General features: G+C 43.5%; 1 protein-coding gene across 1 annotated transcript in view; it reads right to left on the bottom strand.

Annotated features, from left to right (window-relative positions):
* Positions 1 to 907: 907 nt before the first annotated feature.
* LOC143989319 (NACHT, LRR and PYD domains-containing protein 3-like) overlaps positions 908 to 24,066 on the bottom strand; it is a 160,277-nt gene continuing 137,118 nt past the window's right edge. Inside the window, exons 9-13 of the mRNA XM_077489406.1 lie at positions 14,608 to 14,778; positions 13,857 to 14,027; positions 6,639 to 6,836; positions 1,207 to 1,286; positions 908 to 1,099 (exon numbers count right to left, since the gene is read on the bottom strand). Coding sequence (XP_077345532.1) covers positions 1,083 to 1,099; positions 1,207 to 1,286; positions 6,639 to 6,836; positions 13,857 to 14,027; positions 14,608 to 14,778 — 637 coding nt within the window. The 3' untranslated portion in view covers positions 908 to 1,082. The remainder of the gene's footprint in view (positions 1,100 to 1,206; positions 1,287 to 6,638; positions 6,837 to 13,856; positions 14,028 to 14,607; positions 14,779 to 24,066) is intronic.

Raw genomic sequence — 24,066 nt, 5'->3', positions numbered from 1 at the left:
CCTGTCCAATCACAATATCCCCCGAGGAGCCACACTGTGTGCAGGTACCTCCTAGACATAAGACTGTCATCTGATCTATCAGGAAATTACTAGATTGCAGGACAAAGTCCTATTCCATGAGGGTGTCTGTCCTGTCATGTCTATGGGTCCCTTATTTTACTATAAACCACCCCCCTCCACCTCCTGACCTGTACTGGGAAATATCCAGGCTGTGATTGGTGAAGACAATACTGCTATTATCTCCAATATTGTTCTATGTGTGTGATTTGTATTTCTTAGACCTTGTCTGGTGGTTGGTGCTCCTTCAGTTCAAAGAAGAGTGTCTGGTGTGTCCTCATTCGTCTACAGAGGAGAGTTGGGATGAAGGATGGAGATTGCCCACCCACTGTCCTAATCCGTCCACAGAGGATAATTGGGATGAAGGATGGAGAGTGCCCCCACTGTCCTCATCCGTCCACAGAGGATAATTGGGATGAAGGATGGAGAGTGCCCCCACTGTCCTCATCCGTCCACAGAGAATAATTGGGATGAAGGATGGAGAGTGCCCCCACTGTCCTCATCCGTCCACAGAGAATAATTGGGATGAAGGAAGGAGAGTGCCCCCACTGTCCTCATCTGTCCACAGAGGAGAGATAGGATAAAGGAAAGGATGGAGATCCCCCTGTCCTCATCCATCTACAGAGGAGAATTGGGATGAAGGAAAGAGATCCCCCCCCCACTGTCCTCATCCGTCCACAGAGGAGAATTGGGATGAAGGAAGGAGAGTGCCCCCACTGTCCTCATCTGTCCACAGAGGAGAGATGGGATAAAGGAAAGGATGGAGATCCCACTGTCCTCATCCATCTACAGAGGAGAATTGGGATGAAGGAAAGAGATCCCCCCCCCCCCCCCCCACTGTCCTCATCCACAGAGGAGAATTGGAATGAAGGATGGAGAGCACCCCCCAGTCCTCACCATACCAACACTGTGTTTAGTGTTTTTTACTTGTATAGTAGGAATCTTCATGTCATGAACAGGAATTTCCCAGCATGCTGGTCTCATCAGTGGTGGCAGTTTTGGTGTGAAGATCCACAAATCACATTTTACAACCAATTATCATCTGAATGTAAAGAAAGGGAAAATGATGAATATAAGTTCTATGAACAGGTTAATCTAAAATAATTCTAAATTCTGGACATTCTCTTCATATCAGGATCCGTGTATTACCTGCAGAGGAGAAGGAGATGACTTCATATTGACCATTTTCTAAGATGCTTCTGTATATCTGTACTTTCCAGCGTGCATCCCTTCATAGAAGAATAAAATGAGAGTGTTAGATGAGGAAATGTTGCTGTGATGATGGAAAAGGGGGTGCTCACACTGTCCTCTGTAAGAAATTATGGTAATTTTTATACACACTAAAGCTAACTACAGATGGATTGAAATTCACCGTGGTTGAACAGAAGTCAATCTCTTGATAAACTTCTGTACAACCACCTGGGAAGAGCCAGCTAGAGATGTGACCAGTACAGCAAATCTCAAACTCACACTCCCAAATGCATAATTAAAAAAAAAAGAAGAAAGAAGACCAACTCTCCACATAGTGTAAAACCCAATAAAACCATGTATTCATAAAAATACATATTGCACTCACATTTACATAGACATCACAGCGCTGTGTACAACATCCAATCGCACTTCCAGGGAACACTCTGGCAGTGTGGTGATGTCAGGTAGTATGTCTCCGCCCTACGCTTTTCATCAAAATTGATGTCTTCCCGAAGAATGGAAGCCACGCGTAACTTCACGTATTAAATACCCTCTAAGTGCCGTAAACAGGACAAATAGAGCCAAGTCTCAATCTCAATTCTAGAGGGGAACCAAGCCTCACTTTGGATTTAAGATGGCTCTTGATCTTCGCAAAATAGAGAAAACAATACGAGGATCAGGCCTCACTCATTTGAGGCACATGCCTTCTGATCTTAGTTTTTAATGAAAATATTTCACATCCTGCCCCCACTGCGCAGCTTACATTTGACCCTCCTGCACAGATTCATTTGATTTTCTCCTTTTTAGGAACTAACAGTCTTTTGTTAGCTTAGCAACAGCTCCTTACAGGCTAGGAACTCTCAGTCACTTGAGAAAAGTAGCACTGCATTCTGGAGCACCTAGACTTTCTTGTACACACTGGTTCCAGCTCTACCACTGCAGGAAATGCTAGCCCACCTGGCTGCATCTTCCCCAGCCCACCTGAATGCTTATTCTTTCCAGTCTGACTGATAATCTTCACCAGTCCACCCGGCTGACACTGGAGATCTGAAGACTTAAGCACATCACTGTTTTCAAGAGAAACCTGACACAATTGGCAGTCTCCCCCCTTGCCTGTCCCTTCACCGTGCTGATCTACTCACTCTGTCCTTCCAGGCCAGCCACCTTAACACCAGCCTGAGGTAAAACCCCTTCCTAGCAGGGGTCCTTCAAGGGCCACCAACAGTCTCCCTCATCGCTGCATCTCCATCTTCCATCCGACTCCCCTGCTGGCATGACTCAAGTCTCCAGCCAGACCATCTTTCTGGGGATTGGCTAAGGGTCCCTAAATATGCAGGGCAATCCTCCTAGCCTCCACCCACTAATGTCTAGAACATTATCCAACATTCTAGAACCAGGGGGAGGCACCAGAGAGCTGCCTGGATGAGTTAACCAGCCCTAAAATCTAATGAACCCTGAGCCAGATTCAGTGACTCAGGCTTAGCCCTGAGCCAAAAACTATTTTTTACTTACACTGCCACTAGAAGCACACTAGAGGGTGCTACATATGATATGTAGTGTATATATATGTATATATATATATACACACATACATACAGTGGTGTGAAAAAGTGTTTGCCCCCCTTCCTTATTTCCTGTTCCTTTGCATGTTTGTCACACTTAAGTGTTTCGGAACATCAAACCAATTTAAACAATAGTCAAGGACAACACAAGTAAACACAAAATGCAATTTGTAAATTAAGGTGTTTATTATTAAAGGTGAAAAAAAATCGAAACCATCATGGCCCTGTGTGAAAAAGTGATTGCCCCCTAAACCTAATAACTGGTTGGGCCACCCTTAGCAGCAACAACTGCAACCAAGTGTTTGCGATAACGTGCAATGAGGCTTTTACAGCATCCTGGAGGAATTTTGGCCCACTCATCTTTGCAGAATTGTCCTAATTCAGTTACATTAGAGGGTTTTCGAGCATGAACAGCCTTTTTAAGGTCATACCACAACATCTCAATAGGATTCAGGTCAGGACTTTGGCTAGGCCACTCCAAAGTCTTCATTTTGTTTTTCTTCAGCCATTCGGTGGTGGACTTGCTGGTGTGTTTAGGATCATTGTCCTGCTGCAGAACCCAAGTTCGTTTCAGCTTGAGTACACGAACAGATGGTCGGACATTCTCCTTCAGGATCTCTTGGTAGACAGCAGAATTCATAGTTCCTTTTATCACGGCAAGTCTTCCAGGTCCTGAAGCAGCAAAACAGCCCCAGACCATCACACTACCACCACCATATTTTACTGTTGGTATAATGTTCTTTTTCTGAAATGCAGTGTTCCTTCTACGCCAGATATACTTGGACACACACCTTCCAAAGAGTTCCACTTTTGTCTCATCAGTCCACCAAATGTTGTCCCAAAAGTCTTGGGGATCATCAAGATGTGTTGTGGAGAAATTGAGACGAGCTTTGATGTTCTTTTTGCTCAGCAGTGGTTTTCTCCTTGGAACTCTGCCATGCAGGCCATTTTTGCCCAGTCTTTTCCTGATGGTGGAGGCATGAACGCTGACCTTAACTGAGGCAAGTGAGGCTTGCAGTTCCTTGGACGTTGTTGTGGGGTCTTTTGTGACCTCTTGGATGAGGCGTCGCTGCGCTCTTGGGGTAATTTTGGGCGGCCGGCCACTCCTGGGAAAGTTCACCACTGTTCCATGTCTTCGCCATTTGTGGATAATGGCTCTCACTGTGGTTCGCTGGATTCCCAAAGCTTTGGAAATGGCTTTATAACCCTTTCCAGACTGATAGATCTCAATTACTTTCTTTCTCAATTGTTCCTGAATTTCTTTGGGTCTCGGCATGATGTGGATCTTTTAAGGATCTTCTGGCGGACCTTACTGTATCAAGCAGCTCCTATTTTAGTGATGCCTTCATTGTGAACAGGTGTGGCAATAATCAGGCCTGGGTGTGGCTAGAGAAATTGAACTCAGGTGTGGACAACCACAGTTATAGTATGTTTTAACAAGGGGGGGCAATCACTTTTTCACACATGGCCATCATGGTTTGGATTTTTTTTCACCTTTAATAATAAACACCTTCATTTACAAATTGCATTTTGTGTTTACTTGTGTTGTCCTTGACTATTGTTTAAATTGGTTTGATGTTCCGAAACACTTAAGTGTGACAAACATGCAAAGGAACAGGAAATGAGGAAGGGGGCAAACACTTTTTCACACCACTGTACATACAAACAAACACACACAGTATATATATATATATATATATATATATATATATATATATATATATATATATATATATATATATATATATATATATACACACATATATATATATATACACATACACACACATATACACACACACACATATATATACAGTATATTGTCAAAAAGTATTGGGACACCTGCCTTTACATGCACATGAACTTTAGAAGAAGGGTCAAACATTCCCATGGACACACTCCTAAACCTTGTGGACAGCCTTCCCAGAAGAGTTGAAGCTGTTATAGCTGCAAAGGGTGGGCCAACTCAGTATTGAACCCTACGGACTAAGACTGGGATGCCATTAAAGTTCATGTGTGTGTAAAGGCAGCATCCCAATACTTTTGACAATATAGTGTATATACTCTATAAGTGCCCTGGATGAATTATTCATTCATTTATTACTTTTTATTTAGGAGTAGTGGGAGCCATCTTCAATCTCAGTGAGTCTTGGTTCCTTTTGGAACTGAGAATGAGGCTTGGTTCCCTTTTTCCTATCCGCGGCACTGGGAGGGTATTTAATGCATCAGGGAATGCATGGCCTCAGTCCCCTAAAAGATGTCAAACTTAACAAAACATGTAGGGTGGAGCCATGCAATGTGACATTATCACGCTGCCAAAGTGTTCCCTGGAAGTGTTATTCGGCCATATTTTATGTTGTACACAGCACTGTAATGACCATATTAATGTGAGTAAAATATATATATTTTTATGCCAGATTTATTGGATTTTACACTTTGTGGAGTGTTGGTCTTCTTTCTTCCTTTTTAAACATGGTGCATTTGGAAGTGTAAGTTAGAGAGGTGCTTTATTGGTCATATCTCTGGCTTTTCCAAGGTCTGAGCTTGTGTCCTGCTTTCCTTAGACTGGATTATTAACACCATGCCTAATATGACTTCTCTACAATTTGAGGGTCATATTTGTCCAGGAGGTGTCTGTTGTATCTCTGTGGTGGTGGAGATTCTAGTGGAGGGAGATGCACATTGTTTAGATTTCCTGCACTTTTGTGGAATATTTCATGATTTGTGGACTCTAATTTTGATAAAGTTTATGTTGTTTATTATATGTATGTAATACACAGTTTTGATTAATATTTGTGACACACTATGCAAATACACCAAACGTATTGGGTTTGCAAAGTCCCCCCATTTATACGGGCCCAACCCGCTGAATCACCTAAGTAATACTGAGGGGCTATCACCATGGCAGGAGACCACACATTCAATGTTGTCCAACCATTGGGATACCAGACTGTATGCCCAGTGTGCTGGGCTGCCACGTGTACAGGCTGAGAACACACATCTGATTGGCTCAGTTATACTGACAAATTTGATAGGCATTGGAGATGTTTTTTTTTTGTTTAAATGAAAGTAAAGTCATTTTTCTGTAAAGGTTAAAGTCTTCTGGAAGATTGAAGGACTAGACTAAGATTATTAGTAGAGGATCTGATTTTCCTCATCCCCCATCTGTAATGATAAAACTTGGGAAGAGAAATAAATTCTCCAATGGGTTCTACAAAAATTGTATAGAATGTTTGTCACCCCATCCTTCCATTTTCATTACAGTGCTGACACCCGGGCAGAAGACCTCCCAACAACGTCCCACTTCCATCATCTCATCACCATCCAATGTTGTCTGCATTTTACTATTCACATTCTTATGTCCCATACACACGGGCTAATTTTCCAACGGAAAATGTGCGATCGGATCATGTTGCCGGAAAATCCGACGTGCGTGGGGTCCATTTTTCCATCAGATTTTCCGACGCACAAAGTTTGAGAGCAGGATCTAAAATTTTCCGACAACAAAATCCAATCGCATAAATTCCGATTGTGTGTAGACAATTCCGACGGACAAAGTGCCACTCATGCTCAGAATAAATTAAGAGACGAAAGCTATTGGCTACTGGCCCATTTATAGTCCTGATGTACGCGTTTGACGTCACCTTGTTTAGAATGATCGGATTTTCAGACAACTTTGTGCGACCACGTGTATGCAACACAAGTTTCGGCCAAAAACTGTCTGTAAAAATCTGACGGATTTTGTAGTCGGAATATCCGACCGTGTGTATGGGGCATAAGGCTTTGTATGCGTGCTACCACATATATGACAGTTCTTACAGTTTATACCTCCATAATAACTGTTTTTGCTCTCTTTTCACAGTGAAACCCACATGGCGGAGGGCATCACAACAACGATCTACTTCTGAGTCCAAAATGTTCTCATCATCATCCAATGTTGTCTCCAGGATGTTCAGAGTTCGGTTTGTGGTGATAACTGAGCAAAGATCATCACTGCACGATAATGTCACTTTACAGTCAGAAACTCTGGTAAAGGAAACAGAAAAGAGAGGTGAAATGTTCTTCCAGGGAGGGGCAGAAGTAGAGACGTCCAGTGATTTATCAGTGGGCAGGGTCTTAGAAAACGAAATGGTGGGACATTTGGATGGATGATTTCATGGAATATTGGTTGGACTTACCCTGTAAAATGAAGGTAAGTTGTCACCCACCTGAAAAGTCTGGAGTTACACTGGCACTGGCACATTGCAGTGTACGTGGTAACGCACAAATTGGAGGTGTGAATGGCTCCATATAGGTTCCCTTTCACACTAAACTGTGGCACATTAATGGGAACTGGCCACATAGGAAATAATGGGGTTTCTACTTCATATGGGTCTCTATGCAGCAAAATCCAATTGTATTGCTAAATGAAAACCGACAAGTGTGAATAAGGCTGATATCACATGTATGAAGGAAACTCATCTAACCAATACTGAACTCTGTCAGCTAAAAATTGATTGGGTAGACCCACTTTTGTTGTTCTCTTAAAAATAACAGTGGTGGGTTGACAGTTCTAGTCAGTAGGTACTGTATGAACTCTCAAAGTTTCTTGCAAATCCATCAAACCGTTTAAAAAAAATAATAATAATGCACTTCATGACCTTTAAATTATGGCCAGCAGGCTTAGAATAGATAATATAGGGGCTTCTGGATTAACCACCCCCCTCATTATAAAACGGATCAGGTTAAAGAAGCTGAAAAAAAAAGCATCAGGAGACATTAAGGATCGCATTTCTTGCTCTGAGAAATCAACTAATTTGCTGATTTTTTAAAATTATTATTATTGAGAGCTTTTTTGTATTTAAGTTAATTTTATTGGGTTGTATTGGGGGGGTCCATTTCTTTTTGGACTAAATTGGTGTTTATTTTATACTGAAGAAGCTCTATTTTATGTTTGGGGCACTCAAAGTGGCACAGTGCTGATCCATCTGTTCTTGGAGGTTCCTTTTGTTTGCAGAACACCACTGCATTATGTGAAAGAAAAAAAAAATACTAAAATGGAATAAAAGTGTGCTCTTAACCACATAAGCCCCAGGTCATTTTGCTGGCCAAAGACCAGACCACATTATTGCGATTCGGCTCTGCGTAGTTTTAACTGACAACTGCGCGGTCGAGCGATGTGGCTGCCAAACAAAATTGACGTCCTTTTTTTTCCACAAATAGAGCTTTGTTTTGGTGGTATTTGATCAACCCTGCGGTTTTTAATTTTTTCATTATAAACAAAAAAAGAGTGACAATTTTGAAAAAAAAACGCATTCTTTTTTACTTTTTGCTATAATAAATAACCCCCAAAAATGTATAAAAAACATTTTTTTCCCTCAGTTTTCTTCTACATATTTTTGGTAAAAAAAAAAAAAAAAAATCGCAATAAGAGATTATCGATTGGTTTGCGCAAACGTTATAGCGTTTACAAAATAGGGGATAGTTTTATGGCATTTTTATTAATAATTTTTTATTACTAGTATGGTAGTATATGAGGAGGATGAGGCCACCCATCCCCTGACGCGATTGGGGAAGCCGGGCTTCCCCAATGATGTGTGGGTGACCCCGCCCCCCTCTGATGTAATGCAAACCTGTGTTACATCAGAGGGGGGCGGGATCACCCATACGTCATTGGGGAAGCCTGGCTTCCCTCACTAGCGTCAGAGGGGGCAGGGTCAGGCGACAGGTGGCCCCGCCCTCCTCATAAGAAACGTCAGGCCGCCGGGATCCCCGCAGTGTCTCCTCCGTGGAGACAGAAGATGGATGGATGCGCTGGATCAGATCAGCCATCGCTGGACCTCAGAGAGATGATCATCCGTCGCTGGATTGCAAGAGTGGATTACCACCGCTGGAATCTTTTTTTTATTTTTTTTATTTTTAATAAAGGAATTTTTCAAAAGTCTGTTTGTCTTATTTAACTATTTTTTACACTTTCTTTGTGAAATGGTAGGGGTACTTTTGTACCCACTTACCATTTCAAACCGGGGGGTGGGATCTGGGGGTCCCCTTGTTAAAGGGGGCTTCCAGATTCTGATAAGCCCCCCAGCTCGCAGACCCCCACAACCACCGGCCAGGGTTGTGGGGATGAGGCCCTTGTCCCCATCAACATGGGGACATAGTGCTTTGAGGGGTCACAGACCCCCAAAGCACCCTCCCAATGTTCAGGGCATGTGGCCTGGTACGGTTCAGGAGGGGGGGGCGCTCTCTCTCCCCCCCTCTTTTCCTGCAGCCTGCCAGGTTGCATGCTCGGATAAAGGGTCTGGTATGGATTTTTAGGGGGACCCCCACGTCAATTTTTTTTTTAATTTGGCGCGGGGTTCCCCTTAATATCCAAACCAGACCTGAAGGGCCTGGTAATTGAATTTGGGGGAACCCCACGCTTTTTTTTTTTATCAATGACTTTCAATGAGTGTTCTCTGTATTATGGGAGCCGACAATTCATTATAGCCTTGAGTGATTTTAAATGATTTTTTTTTCTGCAGAAATGACACTTTGTGCCGGGACAGTTCTAAGCACGGGAAACATGCGCCCCTTCACAGGCATACTATAGACACCCCCCAGGTACGAAATTTAAAGGAATATTACACTTTTATTGTTTCACTTTAATCATTAATAAAATCACTGCTCCTGAAAAAACGTCAGTTTTTAAAACTTTTTTTTACATTGATCCATGTCCCCTGGGGCAGGACCCAGGCCCCCAAACACTTTTTAGGACAGTAACTTGCATATTAGCCTTTAAAATTAGCACTTTAGATTTTGAACGTTCGAGTCCCATATACTTTAATAGGGTTCTAAAGTTCACATGAAGTTTAGGTCTGTTCGCAGGTTCTGGTGCAAACCGAACCGGGGTGTTCAGATAATCCTTACTCCTGGGTTTAGGAACACTTGAACTGAACTAAATCCGACTGAGGTGCTGTGGCTATATGTAAGTCTATATATGGTAAGTGTGCAGCACTTTAAATCCCAAAAGCACAATCCAGGAACAAATGTTCAATAGTAGTTCAATCTGCGATAGGCAGAGAATAGGGAGATCCGTCACCAGCACCCGACAATACAGCCGCTTACCACATGTGGACAAAGGTCACATCAGCTTATGTAAAGTAAACTCAGGTAAGAACAAAGGAATAATATGTAAGTCTAACCAACTGTAAGGAAATAAAATCATAATTCCACATACATCTTTAAGGCATCCCTGAAGCTTGTAATTGAAAAGATTTGTGTTTTTTTCAGGTACCTTTTGTTTTATTTGGTAAGAAATGTTATCACTCAGTCTCTAGGGACCAAATAAAGTTGATTGTGTTTTTATGTCATCCAAACAATCCGCCCTATATTTAATCATAACTACACATAGATACTTCCTAAAACACATACATACATGTCCAACCTTATACTGTAATATGAGAATTATTTAAATATGTCAAAGAATCGGCTTAAAATACATACTAACCACTTAACCTCCGGAAGATTTACCCCCCTTCCTGACCAGGCCATTTTTTGCAATACGGCACTGAGTTACTTTATTTGACAATTGCACGCTCGTTTTACACTGTAAGCTAATGAAATTGGTATCCTTTATGGGCTTTCTTTTGGTGGCATTTAATCACCTCTGGGTTTTTTATTTTTTGCGCTATAAACAAAGAACGACCAGGAATTTTGAAAAAGAAAAAAAAAAAACTATAATTTTTTACTTTCTGCTATAAAACATCCCAAAAATAAAATAAAAATAAAAATAAAAAAAAGGTAAAAAAAAAAAATAATCAAATTTCTTCATCAATTTAGGCCAATATGTATTCTGCTACATATTTTTGTTAAAAAAATCCCAATAAGTGTATATTGATTGGTTTGCGCAAAAGTTATAGCGTCTACAAACTATGGGATATTTTTATTTACTAGTAATGGTGGCGATCAGCGACTTATAGTGGGACTGCGGCAGACAAATCAGACACCTGACTGACACTTTTGACACTTTTTTGGAACCAGTGACACCAATACAGTGATCAGTGCTAAAAATATGCAAATTACACTGGCTGGGACGGGGTTAACATCAGGGGAAATCAAAGGGTTAAATGTGTGCCTAGGCTGTGCTTACTCACTGTGGGGGAGGTGCTTTGACTAGGGGAAGGCAAAGATCCATGTTTTGCAAAAAACACAGGATCAGTACCTTCCTTTCAGACAGAATCACAATCTGCCTTGTTTACAAAGGCAGACTGTCGTTCTGCCTGTGTCGTGTGTAATCAGTGGGTTCCAGCAGATATTGGTATGCCTTTTATGCCCAATAGCAGCAGGTGACTTAAAGGACTATGATCGCAACCCCCAGTGTAACATGTAAAGCAGAATCTGTCTTCATTTAACTTTTACTCAGGGCTTTTTTTCTCTAACAATAGGTGTTAACCACGGCCCCACAAAACCCCTCCCCCTGGACACACCCTTTAAATCACATCATATAGTGGGTGTGTTTAGTCAAATTTCACAAAAACAGTAGGAAGGTCTTAAAGGGGCATTAAATACCAGGATTGCATTACATACAGAATGCAGAGCTGTCACTTGTAAACACCGAAACCAGACTTCTGTGTTTACAAGTGATTGTGGTGAGCAGGCACCAAAGGGTCTAAACCAGAGGTGGTGGAACTGAGTTCCCCCAAGTTCCCCCTGAAAAAAAGCCCTGCTTTTACTAGGCAACATGTCTGAATCCCTCACACAAAAGTTTTATTCGAAAATCCAGCAGAAATTTTATAATTTATAGTATACATTTTCATAGCTCCCAACTGTCCCGATTTTGAGGGACTGTCCCTGATTTGGAACAATTCCACCATGTCCCTCATTCGTCCTCATTTGTCCCTCATTTTGGTCTGATCTATATAGATGTACAGTATATAAAATGCACTTTTTATCTATCAAAAAGTGTTTTACAGCACTAAATATTTCATCTGATTTCTAAATTGCTGCATTTGTAAATTCCAAAAGCCAATATAAAGGAATAACAGTAGTAAAAAAAACACCTGTGGATATTTGGATACCTGTGGGTGTAACCAATCTTGTTTTTGTACAATTCTCCTTTAAGGGGGCATGGCAAGGGGTGTGTCCTATGCCTGCATACTTTTGTTGATAGGTGTCCCTCATTCCCATCTCAAAAAGTTGGTAGGTATTCATTTTCCCTCATCTCATGCAGGGTACAGCCTAGGGGCAGGGCTGCTGATAAGGCAGTACAACCAGCCCTCCTGTAGTGGGCCCAGGCCTCATCAGTTAAAAAGGGGGGCCCGGGCACCAGGAGGCACAGCAGTACTGTCTTGTGCAGTGCTGCGGGCTTTCACTTTTCTTCCTCTGGCTGTACTGCAGGAGGATCGGTTCTAGTATCTGCACCCCCTTCTCCATGCTATCTGGGACCCCTGTGTGTCCCGTCCCCTGCAGTGCTGCCATTTTCCATCCTCTCCTGCTGGCAGCTGCTGAGGGCACACAGGTACATTATTTTAGGATGGTGAGCAGGGAGCACCATCCTGAATGAACACAATGAGTGATCAGTACCATTGGCTCCCTGGGGGAGTGCAGATATTACCTTTGTGTCACTATTTACTTGAATAGGTCTGGTTCAACGGTGTTATAATTTATATCATTGCTGCAAAGCATAGCACCGTGGGCATTACATTTTAGCAAAAAATATTAATTTGAAATTTTCAGAGGAGGGCCCTGTCAGGTAGGCTGTATGGGGCCCCATGATTTCCATCAGCAGCCCTGCCTAAGTCTCTGAGTTCCCCACATTTATAGCATAATGCTCAACTCAGATCTTGAAGGGTATTTCCCAAATCTCTGAGCTCATCACACAATAGCTTTATTACAGAGTCCTGAAGATTATTATATCATTAACAGTATAACCCCTTCCCGCCGAGCGTACGCAGATGTGCGTACTCGGCTTCCGGGGGGTATACCGGGATGATGCCTGCACTTGCAGGCATCATCCCAGTAGCGTTTTTTCCAGCGGGCGATTGGCTATCCAGCCATAACAACTGAAGCGGCTAAAAGCCGCTCGGCTGTTATGCCGGAGGAGCGGGAGGGGACGCCCCCCTCCCGCCGCTGTTACCGGTGCTCCCGCTCGATCGGGAGCACCGATTCAAGATAAGACGCCTCCGGCTGCTGGGGAGGAACTGGAACGAAGCCGTAATCAGCTTCGTTCCAGTATCCTAATAGTAAACACGGAAGCGACGTCATGACGTCACTTCCCGTTTACTCGGCTGCCAATGGCGCCGTTTTCAGCGATCTGAATACATTGAAGTGTAAAGGAGGAGTGGGGGGTCTTTTAGACCCCCGATCCCTCCATAAAGAGTACCTGTCACCACCTATTACTGTTACAAGGGATGTTTACATTCCTTGTGACAGCAATAAAAGTGATCAAATTCATTTTATTTTTTTTTTAAAAACAATTTAGTCATTTTAAAATAAATAAAATAAATAAAAAAATAAATACATTTTTTTAAAGCGCCCGCCATCCCCGCGAGCTCGCAAAGCAAAGAAAACGCATATGTAAGCAGTGTTCAAATCACACATGTGAGGTATCACCGCGATCGTCAGAGCGAGAGCAATAATTCTAGCACTAGACCTCCTCTGTAACGCTAACCTGGTAACCGTAAAAAAATGTTAAAGCGTCGCCTATTGAGATTTTTAGGTACCGTACTTTGTCGTCAATCCACGAGTGCGTGCAATTATAAAGTGTGACATGTTTGGTATCTATTTACTCGGCGTAACATTATCTTTCACATTATGCAAAAAAATTTGGCTAATTTTACTGATTTGCTTTTTTTTAAATCATGAAAGTGTCCCTTTTCCCAAAAAGTTGCGTTTAAAACACCGCTGCGCAAATACCGTGTGACATAAAATATTGCAACAATCGCCGTTTTATTCTCTAGAGTCTCTGCTAAAAATATATATATAATGTTTGGGGGTTCCAAGTAATTTTCTAGCAAAAAATATGGATTTTAACTTGTAAACACCAAATTCCAAAAAAGGCTTAGTCATGAAAGGGTTAATTCTCACCTCAGCTCCTGCAGAGTGCAACCAGGATGTCTGATTCCCTCACACAGAAGTTTTATTCCAGAGTCCTGCAGCTTGTTCCCTGATAAATTGAGTTTGGTGAGGGATCCATTTGTGATAAGAACAGAACTGAGATCATCACAGCACAAATGAGACAGATTACAACTCTTAAGGCTGCAGGGACAAAACAAACCCAACAAAACTTGTGTTAAATGATTAAAACATTTTTTTATTAAAAAATATTGTTGCTCATCACGCAAATTATGGTGTTCTCATCTTACGCACCAGCATGTTACAGTTTACACCACTTAGTCCTTCACACAGAAGGCTTATTACACATTCCTGCAGATTATTGTATCATTTAGGTCTCTTTCATACTTGTTGTTGTAATGTTTACTACCCCCTGAAAAGCTATCTACTATGGGTCACTTTTTAGAGGGCAGTATAGCAGAGCTGTCAGATGTTCAGAAGGTGCTCTTGCCACCTTTCTTTACTTGTTTGTTCTTTTTTTTTTGTAACTGCACAAGTTTGCATTTGTTTTGTACTCGTAACGCAGCCCCATTAATCTCAATGGGCAAGTTTGACAAATGGTGCCACCTGTCAAACTCTGTAGTCAGGAGGTAAAAATATTACAACTGTGGAACAAAGGATTCTGGCTGTGGCATGTGTACAGCGAGGGAGTAGCTGGGGGGTGGTAAAATTGTGACTTGTTTTTACTGCCCTTGGGAAAAAGCCCCTATAGTATAATTCTCACCTCAGCTCCTGTAGTGTACAGCCTGGATCTCTCAATCCCATCAACAAAAGTTTTATTCCAAAGTCCTGCAGACTGTTATTTGATAAATCCAGTTTGATGAGAGATCGATTGGTGATAAAAATTGAGTGAAAATAATCACAGCACAAATGAGACAAATCACATTCACAGAGGCTGCAGGGAGAAAATAGTATGAAAGTATGTAAAAATATAATGACAACATTTTGGTGGATTATTTATCAAAGAATCAATGGTAAATTCACCCGACAATTACCCAAAAATTCACCCAAATTCTTTCAACAGCCTTTACATAATAAAACTAATATAAACTCATTGAAAATTATATTCCCTGACATATAGCAGCATCTGCTAGCTAATAACAGAAAGTCTTTACTGCAATATTCACACCATTAAAAAAGTTGAATGTTACCTCCCCTGCACAGTCACATGGGATGAGGTTTAGAGCAAAGCAGAATTTGGCCTATACTTTGCCTATCTGATGAATGGGCAAATTAAATTGGGTGTTCACTAGAGTTGGGTGAACAGTCCAGCAAACACCCAAATTTGCAGGGCATTCAGTGTGTGTTCACCCTGCCAAAGGCCCTGCGCTGCAAAGGGCATTCTAAGCCCTGATTGGGCAAAGCTTTGCCCAATCAGGACACAGTAAATAGCTGGTTGTTAAGGAGCAGGGCTAGGAAACCGGCCGTGGCACCCTTAAAAGAGAAGTAAAGAATTCTTTTTCCTGATTTATACTTATCTAGGTGGATGCAGCATCAGTCAGATCATTTATTTTCTATTCTCTTCCTTTATGTTCTGTTCTATTCTCCTCCAAGACAAACGTGGCCGGCAACTCCAGAATCCCATGAAAATCTTTTTCTTGATCATACATCACGGGACACAGAAGCTTCATTACATAGTGGGTTATATAGGCACCTCTGGTGATTGGACACTGGTTGACCCTAATTAAAGAGAATTCCTCCCCTATATAACCCCTCCCATTTGGGAGGCACCTCAGTTTTTTCGCCAGTGTCTGGTCGATGGTCACGTAAAACTTAGCTCTATGCGGGTCCTGGCGAGGGCCGAAGGGCTACAACAAACCGGATCCATACCTCGGGCCGATATTTGACTCCCAAGATGGTATGGTACCCGGGCCTCGTCTGCCGAAGAAACGAGGTTTTGCCTGTAAGTCCTCTCCATTGGAAGACTGGGCTCTGGGACAACCAGACTTGGGGTACTGTTGACTCAGGGCGCCCGTAAGTTTCTGGCAGAGCTTTTTACATGGCCCAGGTAGGAGGATCTTTTCGTAAGAACCCCAGATACGCCTGAAGGTTGGCTAACAATACCCGCCGTGATGGGTGAAGGCTGGAATTGGCCTGAGATCAGCAATTCCTGCGGCGGGGAACAGGTAAGGGAAGTCATCCTATATATTTTAAATATATGAATGGATTTCTTCATTGTGAGTAGTTGTATGTCTTACCTGGTTTCCACCACTAGAGGGAGTAAGAGCAGCCTGATGCATACTTACATGCCTTTCAATACAACACGCTCAGTGAAAGCCTGGTTCTCCAGCTACTCACGTCTCCCTTACAGTTCCTGCCACAGTTAAGGTAAAAAGGGGTCCCATGCAGGTCCAGGGGTCCCACGTTGCTCCCTTTGGGTTCTCCTTCCCCCCCCCGGATCCCGCGGTCCTCGTGCATGCGCGCGGGCGCATGCACGCGCGCCGGGCGCGCTCCCGGCCTAATGGAGGAGGGGGGGGTGTGGTTGCGAGCCGTGCACGTTAGTATGCACAACGCTGTAGTGCAGGCGCCAAGCGGCAGTTTTAAAAAGCCCAGAGCGTCAGGGGACTGTAACTGGAGACACAGGAGCTGTGGGCTGTAAGCATCCGTGGGATTGGATCCAGGCAAACCTTAAGACACCTACTCAGCATCAGGTTGTGCAATTTAAGCATATATTGATTTATTGTGAGACTTTAAGCGCAACAGTGATTGCATTTGTACTAGTACCTCTGCTTTGTAGCTTAGTACTATGTCTCCTCGTAAGAGGATTTCAGGGGCAGGTAATAAAAGCACTGGCAAGTCACCGCCTAGGTCCAGGGGTTCCAAAAGTGCCTGTAAATTACCATCCCCCTCTGCAAGACTGGAGCCAGCCTCTCATAACGAGTCAGTGCACCTGTCAGGTTTTGCAGCCTCTCCTAATGTCGCAGCCCCGGTTTATATCACTGAGGACTCCCTTAGGGCTACATTGGAGGGTTTTGAAGGGAGGATCATGAATTTTATTTCTGCTTCCCTAAAAGATAGCAGGAAAAGGGGTAGATCCCCTCCCTCTGCTGAAATCCCTCTCTCAGATAGTTGTTCTGAAAATGAGGAGGGATCCCTATCTTTGGATAAGGGATCATGAGCAGTCGGATAAGTCAGAGGTAGAGGAGATAGTCCCCTCCTCCCAGGCACTCAGAAAGCAGGTGCAGTATTATACTGAATTGGTGCGTACCACATTCAGAATGCCTGCTGCTGAAATCGCTACATCCTCTGTCTTTTCCCTGGGAGTCAGGAAAGCCCCACAGACTGCTTGTTCCTTCCCAATTCATCCTTTAACGGATAAATTGATGTATGAGGACTGGGGACATCCCGATAAACTGTTTACTCCTCCCAAGAGGTTTTCTAAGCATTATCCTGTGGAGGAAAGTTTCACCAAGGAATGGGGGGTCCCATCTGTCGATGCGGCGGTTTCTTGTGTGAATAAAAACCTAGCTTGTCCTTTGGATAATGCGCAGGTATTTAAGGATCCAGCTGACAAAAGGCTGGAAACCTTATTAAAAGCCTCCTTTTCCATGGCCGGTGCTGTGGTGCAACCTACAGTCGCAGCCGTGGGGTTGTGTCAGTTCCTCAAGGAACAGGTTAAACAGATGTTTGAACTCCTTCCCAGTGAGGAAGTAGAGAATTATGCAGAATTGCCTCACATCTTGTGTTTCATAATTGATGCGATTTTGGATTCTGTCCAACAAGCATCACGTTTGTCCCTCATGTTGGTTCACATGCGAAGGACCCTATGGCTAAAGAATTGGGCTGCTGAGATGTCATGCAAAAAGCTTTTGACTGGGTTCCCGTTTAAAGGGGAGCGTTTGTTTGGGGAAGAATTAGATAAATCCGTCCAAAATATTTCGGGAGGTAAGTCTACACTCCTTCCAGTCGAAAAGAGCAAACGTCCTTCATTCAGGCGTACTCTTTCTCCCGAAGCATCAAGCTCTAAACAGTGGCGACGGCCTTCCCAGCCCTCCGCTGCTAGAAAGCCTCAGGGCCGAGCCCAGGGACAGAGAGAAAAAAAAAAACTTGGGGGCGAAAGCTTGCCAAGCAGACCCCCAAGACCTCCTTGTGAAGGGGCGCCCCCGCTCGGCCGAGTGGGGGGAAGGCTCCTGCAGTTTGCAGGCGCCTGGCGGGAGGAGATTCAGGACAAATGGGTGATCTCTTCAGTATCTCTGGGCTACAGGCTAGAGTTTCAGAAGATTCCACCTTCTCGTTTTCTAAGGTCAAGGATCCCCAAGGATCCGATAAAGCAGAAACCGCTATTTCTGGCCTTAGATCAGTTACTATCCCAGGGTGTGATAGTAGAAGTGAGCCCGAAAGATCAGGGTTCAGGTTTTTATTCGAATCTCTTCACCGTTCCAAAACCAAACGGAAGTGTCAGACCTATCTTGGATCTGAGAGACTTAAACCGGTTTTTACACATCCAGACCTTCCGGATGCAGTCAATACGCACTGTGGTCTCCTCCCTGCAAGGAGGAGAATTCATGGCATCAATAGATATCAAAGATTCATATCTCCATGTGCCAATATTTCCCGCACACCAGAAGTTTCTAACGTTCGCGGTAGAGCAGCGCCATTTTTCAATTTGTGGCCCTGCCGTTCGGCCTAGCTACGGCCTCCCGAGTCTTCACGAGACCCTCTCTTAGCAATCTTAAGAGTTCAGGGCATAGCCGTCATGGCTTACCTAGACGACTTGCTTCTCGTAGAGAGAACTACAACGTGCCTAAGTCGCAGCGTCACTAGAACATCTAGAGCACCTAGGTTGGATTATAAACCTAGAAAAGTCGTCCTTGCAACCGACCACCAGGTTGGATTACCTGGGTCTGATTATCGACACCGCTCAGGGCAGGGTGTTCCTTCCAGGGCCAAAGGCCTTGGCCATTGGAGATCTGGTGCGCCTGATTCTGGGCAGAAGATCTTCCTCCATTCGCTTATGTATGAGACTATTGGGAAAAATGGTCGCCTCGTTCGAAGCCGTCCCATTCGCCCAGTTCCACTCAAGGCCTCTGCAAAGATGCATCCTTGCGATTTGGAACAGGAAGCCCCAATCCTTGGATCTTCCTATGCGTTTATCCCCCCGGGCACGCAAAAGTCTTGTCTGATGGTTACAAACCAGGAATTTGCTGAAAGGCAAAACTTTTCTTCCCCTCTCATGGAAGACTGTCACAACGGATGCCAGCCTGACAGGCTGGGGAGCCGTATTGGAGGGAACATGCTCGCAGGGAAAATGGTCTGCGACCGAAAGTCTGCTGCCCATAAATATCTTGGAGATTCGGGCAGTTTACATGGCACTCATAGAGTGGTCTCACAGACTGCGAGGTTTCCCAGTTCGGATTCAGTCCGACAAGGCCACCGCAGTGGCTTATATCAATCACCAGGGCGGTACCAGAAGTCTGGTGGCCCAAAAGGAGGTGAATCGCATACTTGTCTGGGCAGAGGAGCATGTTCCGTGCCTCTCTGCAGTCTTCATCCCAGGAGTGGAGAATTGGCAGGCGGATTTTCTCAGCCGCCAGCAGTTGTGCCCAGGAGAATGGCCTCTGCACCCCGATGTGTTTCGAAACATATGTTACAAGTGGGGCACTCCAGACGTGGATCTGTTTGCATCCAGATTCAACAGGAAACTGGACAACTTTGTGTCAAGGACAAGAGATGCACTTGCTCAGGGGTCAGATGCTCTGACGGTTCCCTGGGATCAGTACAATCTGATCTATGCCTTCCCCCCGAGCCCGCTGCTATCGCGGTTCCTGGGAAGGGTCAAGAGGGAGTCGAAGTCGGTCCTTTTAGTGGCCTCGGCTTGGCCCAGGCGACCATGGTTTGCAGAAATCATGAAGTTGGCAGTGGGCAGGCCATGGACCCTCCCTCTCCGGCCAGATCTGCTCTCACAGGGTCCAATTTACCATCCTGCTTTACGCAGTCTGAATTTGACGGTCTGGCTGCTGAGACCCACATTCTGAGAGACCGTGGTCTTTCGGGGTCAGTCCTTTCCACTCTGGTCAATGCCAGAAAGCCGGCCTCCAGGCGTATCTATTACAAGATCTGGAGGACATCTGTTTCCTGGTGTGAACCCAGGAGATGGCATCCTAGAAGGTATGTCATTAACAGAATCTTGGCCTTTCTCCAATCAGGCCTAGAAATGAATTTGGCCATAAGCACCATCAAGGTGCAGATTTCGGCCCTATCGGTCTTTTTTCAAAGACCTCTTGCATCACACTCCCTAGTACGGGCTTTTATCCAGGGGGCTATGTGGATAAAACCGCCAGTCAAACCTCCGGTATGCCCATGGGATCTGAATTTGGTTCTCTCGGCCTTAGAGGCCCAACCATTTGAACCTCTGCATCTGGCTTCTTTAGCTCTCGTGACAAAGAAGCTGGTCTTCCTAGTAGCCATATCCACGGCTAGAAGGGTATCAGAATTGGCAGCTCTTTCCTGTAAAGAGCCCTATTTAATTATCCATAAGGACTGGGTGGTTATGCGTCCCAACGGGTCCTTTCTACCTAAGGTGGTTTCAGGTTTCCATCTGAATCAGGATATAATCCTACCATCCTTTTTTCCAAATCCTCAGTCCATAGAGGAAGAGTCCTTACACACTTTAGATGTGGTTAGAGCAATCAGTCTTTATCTTCAAGCAACTGCTCAGATAAGAAAAACTGACTGTTTATTTATTCTGCCAGAAGGCCCTAGAAGGGGTCAGGCAGCGTCAAAGTCCACTCTCTCAAGGTGGATCAGACAGGTTATTTCTCAGGCCTATAGCTTAAAGGGGGAAGATTCCTCCTTTTCAGGTGAAAGCGCACTCTACTAGGGCTGTAAGTGCTTCTTGGGCAGTGCATCACCAGGCCTCCCTGGCTCAGATCTGTAAGGCTGCGACTTGGTCATCAGTCCACACATTCACCAGATTCTATCAGGTGGATGTCAGAGGGCAAGAGGATATCGCCTTCGGGCGCAGTGTACTGCAGGCTGCAGTTTAGGTCCTCAGGTCCCTGGCGGTCTATATTTATGATCTGTGTCTCCCTCCCCTCAACCTGAGCATTGCTATGGGACATCCCACTATGTAATGAAGCTCCTGTGTCCCGTGATGTATGATCAAGAAAATGGGATTTTTATATACAGCTTACCTGTAAAATCCTTTTCTTGAGAGTACATCACGGGACACAGGGCTCCCGCCCCTCTTGGGTTTTACGTGGTTTCTTATTGCTTTGCTACAAAACTGAGGTGCCTCCCAAATGGGAGGGGTTATATAGGGGAGGAATTCTCTTTAATTAGGGTCAACCAGTGTCCAATCACCAGAGGTGCCTATATAACCCACTATGTAATGAAGCTCCTGTGTCCCGTGATGTACTCTCAAGAAAAGGATTTTACAGGTAAGCTGTATATAAAAATCCCATTATTTGCTACATAAAGGTCAAGACACGTTTCAGCTTACAGCCTTGTTCAAAGCATATTCACAAAATGAATGACAGAACATTTATACTACAAGCCTCAAATGAGGGAAAAAAGTGTCAATAAAACAATTATTCAATTAAAATAAAAAAAAACTGGAAGATGACAGAAAAAAGCAGCACTGAATTCTAGTTGTATCGGATGTGGGCTTATAATGTCACATACAGACGGTCGGAATTCTGGCCAGCAAAAGACCGATGAGAGCTTTTTGTCAGAAAATGCGACCATGTGTATGCTCCATCTGAATTTTGCTGTCCGAATTTCCCCCAGCAAAAGATTGAGAGCAGGTTCTCAATTTTTCAGACGAAAAAAGTTTCTATCAGAAATTTACGATCGTGTGTATGCAATTCCGATGTGCAAAAACTCACGCATGCTCAGATTCAACTACGAGATGGAAGCTATTGGCTACTGTCTATTGAACTTCCTTTTTCTAGTCCCGTCGTACGTGTTGTACATCACCGCGTTCTTGACGGTCGGAATTTGGTGTGCCCGCGTGTATGCAAGACAGTTTGAGCGAAATCCCATCGGAAATTCCGTCGGGAAAACCATCAGAACTTTTTCCGAGCAAAATTCCGATTGTGTGTACGCGGCATAACACTATGAAGAGATTCAGCATATCAAAAAGACACCATGCATAAACAATAGGCTTGTGCAAGCTAAAATCTAAATTGATGTTGTGCCCTACAACAAAAGGAAAGCATTTCAATGAATAAAAACAATAGGGATGAAGCAGCAGGTATAAAACATCCAGTGCAATCAATCAATACTTTGGATTTTTTTCTAAAAATAATATAAATCCCACCTGGAGTTCATACCTGCAGGGGTTTTAGTACTGAGAGTAAATATCCACCAGACCTCTCTCTCAAGTAGTCTATGGTGGAGATCACCACCGCCCCAAGGAAGTTTATTAACCCTTTCTACACCACTAAATACAAAAGATTCCATATTTCCAGCGTGCGTATATTTAAAGTGTTTTGAAACATTAGAAAGCTTCCTGTCATTGGAATTAGCTGCACCATTATAGTGTTCGCTCATCCTGAGATCTGGAGGTACATCCTACATATTGAAGTGTGCATGCTGTGCTACTTGAGAGAGCGGTCTGGTGGATATTTACTCTCCGTACTAGACCCCCTGTGGGTATGAACTCAAGGTGGGATTTGGATTTGTTTCTAAAATAATATAACGTATTGATTGCACTGGATGTTTTATATCTGCTGCTTCATCCTTATTGTTTTTTTATTAATGTCACGGTCCCTACCGTGTATTTTGGACAGCCAGGTGTAGTCACGCCTCAAGTGGCTCTGGGTGGTATTGAACTCATGACTGCCAGTAGTTGTTCCCGTTACCTTACCTCTGAGCCACACCTCAGTTCTATTCTGCCTGCTTTCCAGCCATGTCTAGTTTTGCATTAGTACTGTGGGCAATTCTGTTTGTACCTTTCACTCTTGGATCAGCTGTGGCAGGTTACCTAATCAGCTAGGGTATAAAACACTGCCTCACTCTGAGGGCTTTGTCAGTTCATTGTCTCTTGTTGCCAAAGGTTCCTGAGTTCCTGAGTTCCTGAGTTCCTGAGTTCCTGAGTTCCTGAGTTCCTGAGTTCCTGAGTTCCTGAGTTCCTGAGTTCCTGAGTTCCTGAGTTCCTGAGTTCCTGAGTTCCTGAGTTCCTGAGTTCCTGAGTTCCTGAGTTCCTGAGTTCCTGAGTTCCTGAGTTCCAAGACTGACCCCGGCTACTGACCCTGGCTTGTATATCGTTTATTCTGTCTTCTGGAATCCCTGACTACGGCTTTACCTGGACAATCCTTCGGCAAATTCCTGTCAAGCCCCCGTGCACAGATTCACAGCCCAGGTAGCTTATCTGTTTGTTACTGTGGGCTGTGTTTATTTGCAAGGGTGAGCCTACATCTCTGCAACATGGACTCCAATCTAGGTAAGCCCTTACAATTAATCAAATGCTTTCTCTTTGTTGTAGGGCACAACATCAATCTAGATATCAGCTTGCACAAGCCTATTGTTATGCATGGCGTCTCTTTGATATGCCGAATCTTTTCATAGTGTTGTACAAATAGAATCCAGTGCTGCTTTTTTCTGTCATCTTCCAGTTTTTGATTTTAATTGAATAAATATTTTATTGACACTGCTTTTCCTCATATGAGGCATGTAGTATAAATGTTCTGTCATTCATTTTGTGAATATGCTATGAACAAGGCTGTAAGCGAAACGCGTCAGTGTTTTAATCTTGACCTTTATATAGCACATAAAGATTTTAATGGGATTCTGGAGTTAACAAACTATACACACCTCAAATATCGCCACCTATGTGTGTCAACACTGCGCCAGCCCCCACCCTCCCCCAGCTGCCACTTGTGTATATATCGCTCAATCAATCAGAAGGAAAATATAACCTCACACCTTCACTGTGTCAAATTAATATCACCTTGTGGCGCTAAATATATAAGATCGGTCCCCCTGTAAACACCTTCAAACGTATCTGATGGCGGTACACAGAAGGAACTATCCAATTTTTGTTCAATTTCTCTCAAACAAAATATATATATATATATATATATATATATATATATATATATATATATATATATATATATATATATATATATGTATATATGTATATGTATGTATGTGAAAAAGGAAAAAAGAAAAATACAAGCATATAAATCACAAAATCAAATAACCTTAAATCACTCAATAAGTGTATATGCAAAGAATA

This window comes from Lithobates pipiens, unplaced genomic scaffold (assembly GCF_037356315.1).
Source record: "Lithobates pipiens isolate NorthernLeopardFrog02 unplaced genomic scaffold, aLitPip1_a1.2 Scaffold_18, whole genome shotgun sequence".
Classification (NCBI taxonomy): Eukaryota; Metazoa; Chordata; class Amphibia; order Anura; family Ranidae; genus Lithobates; species Lithobates pipiens.
This window is presented reverse-complemented; position numbering and strand designations above follow the sequence as displayed.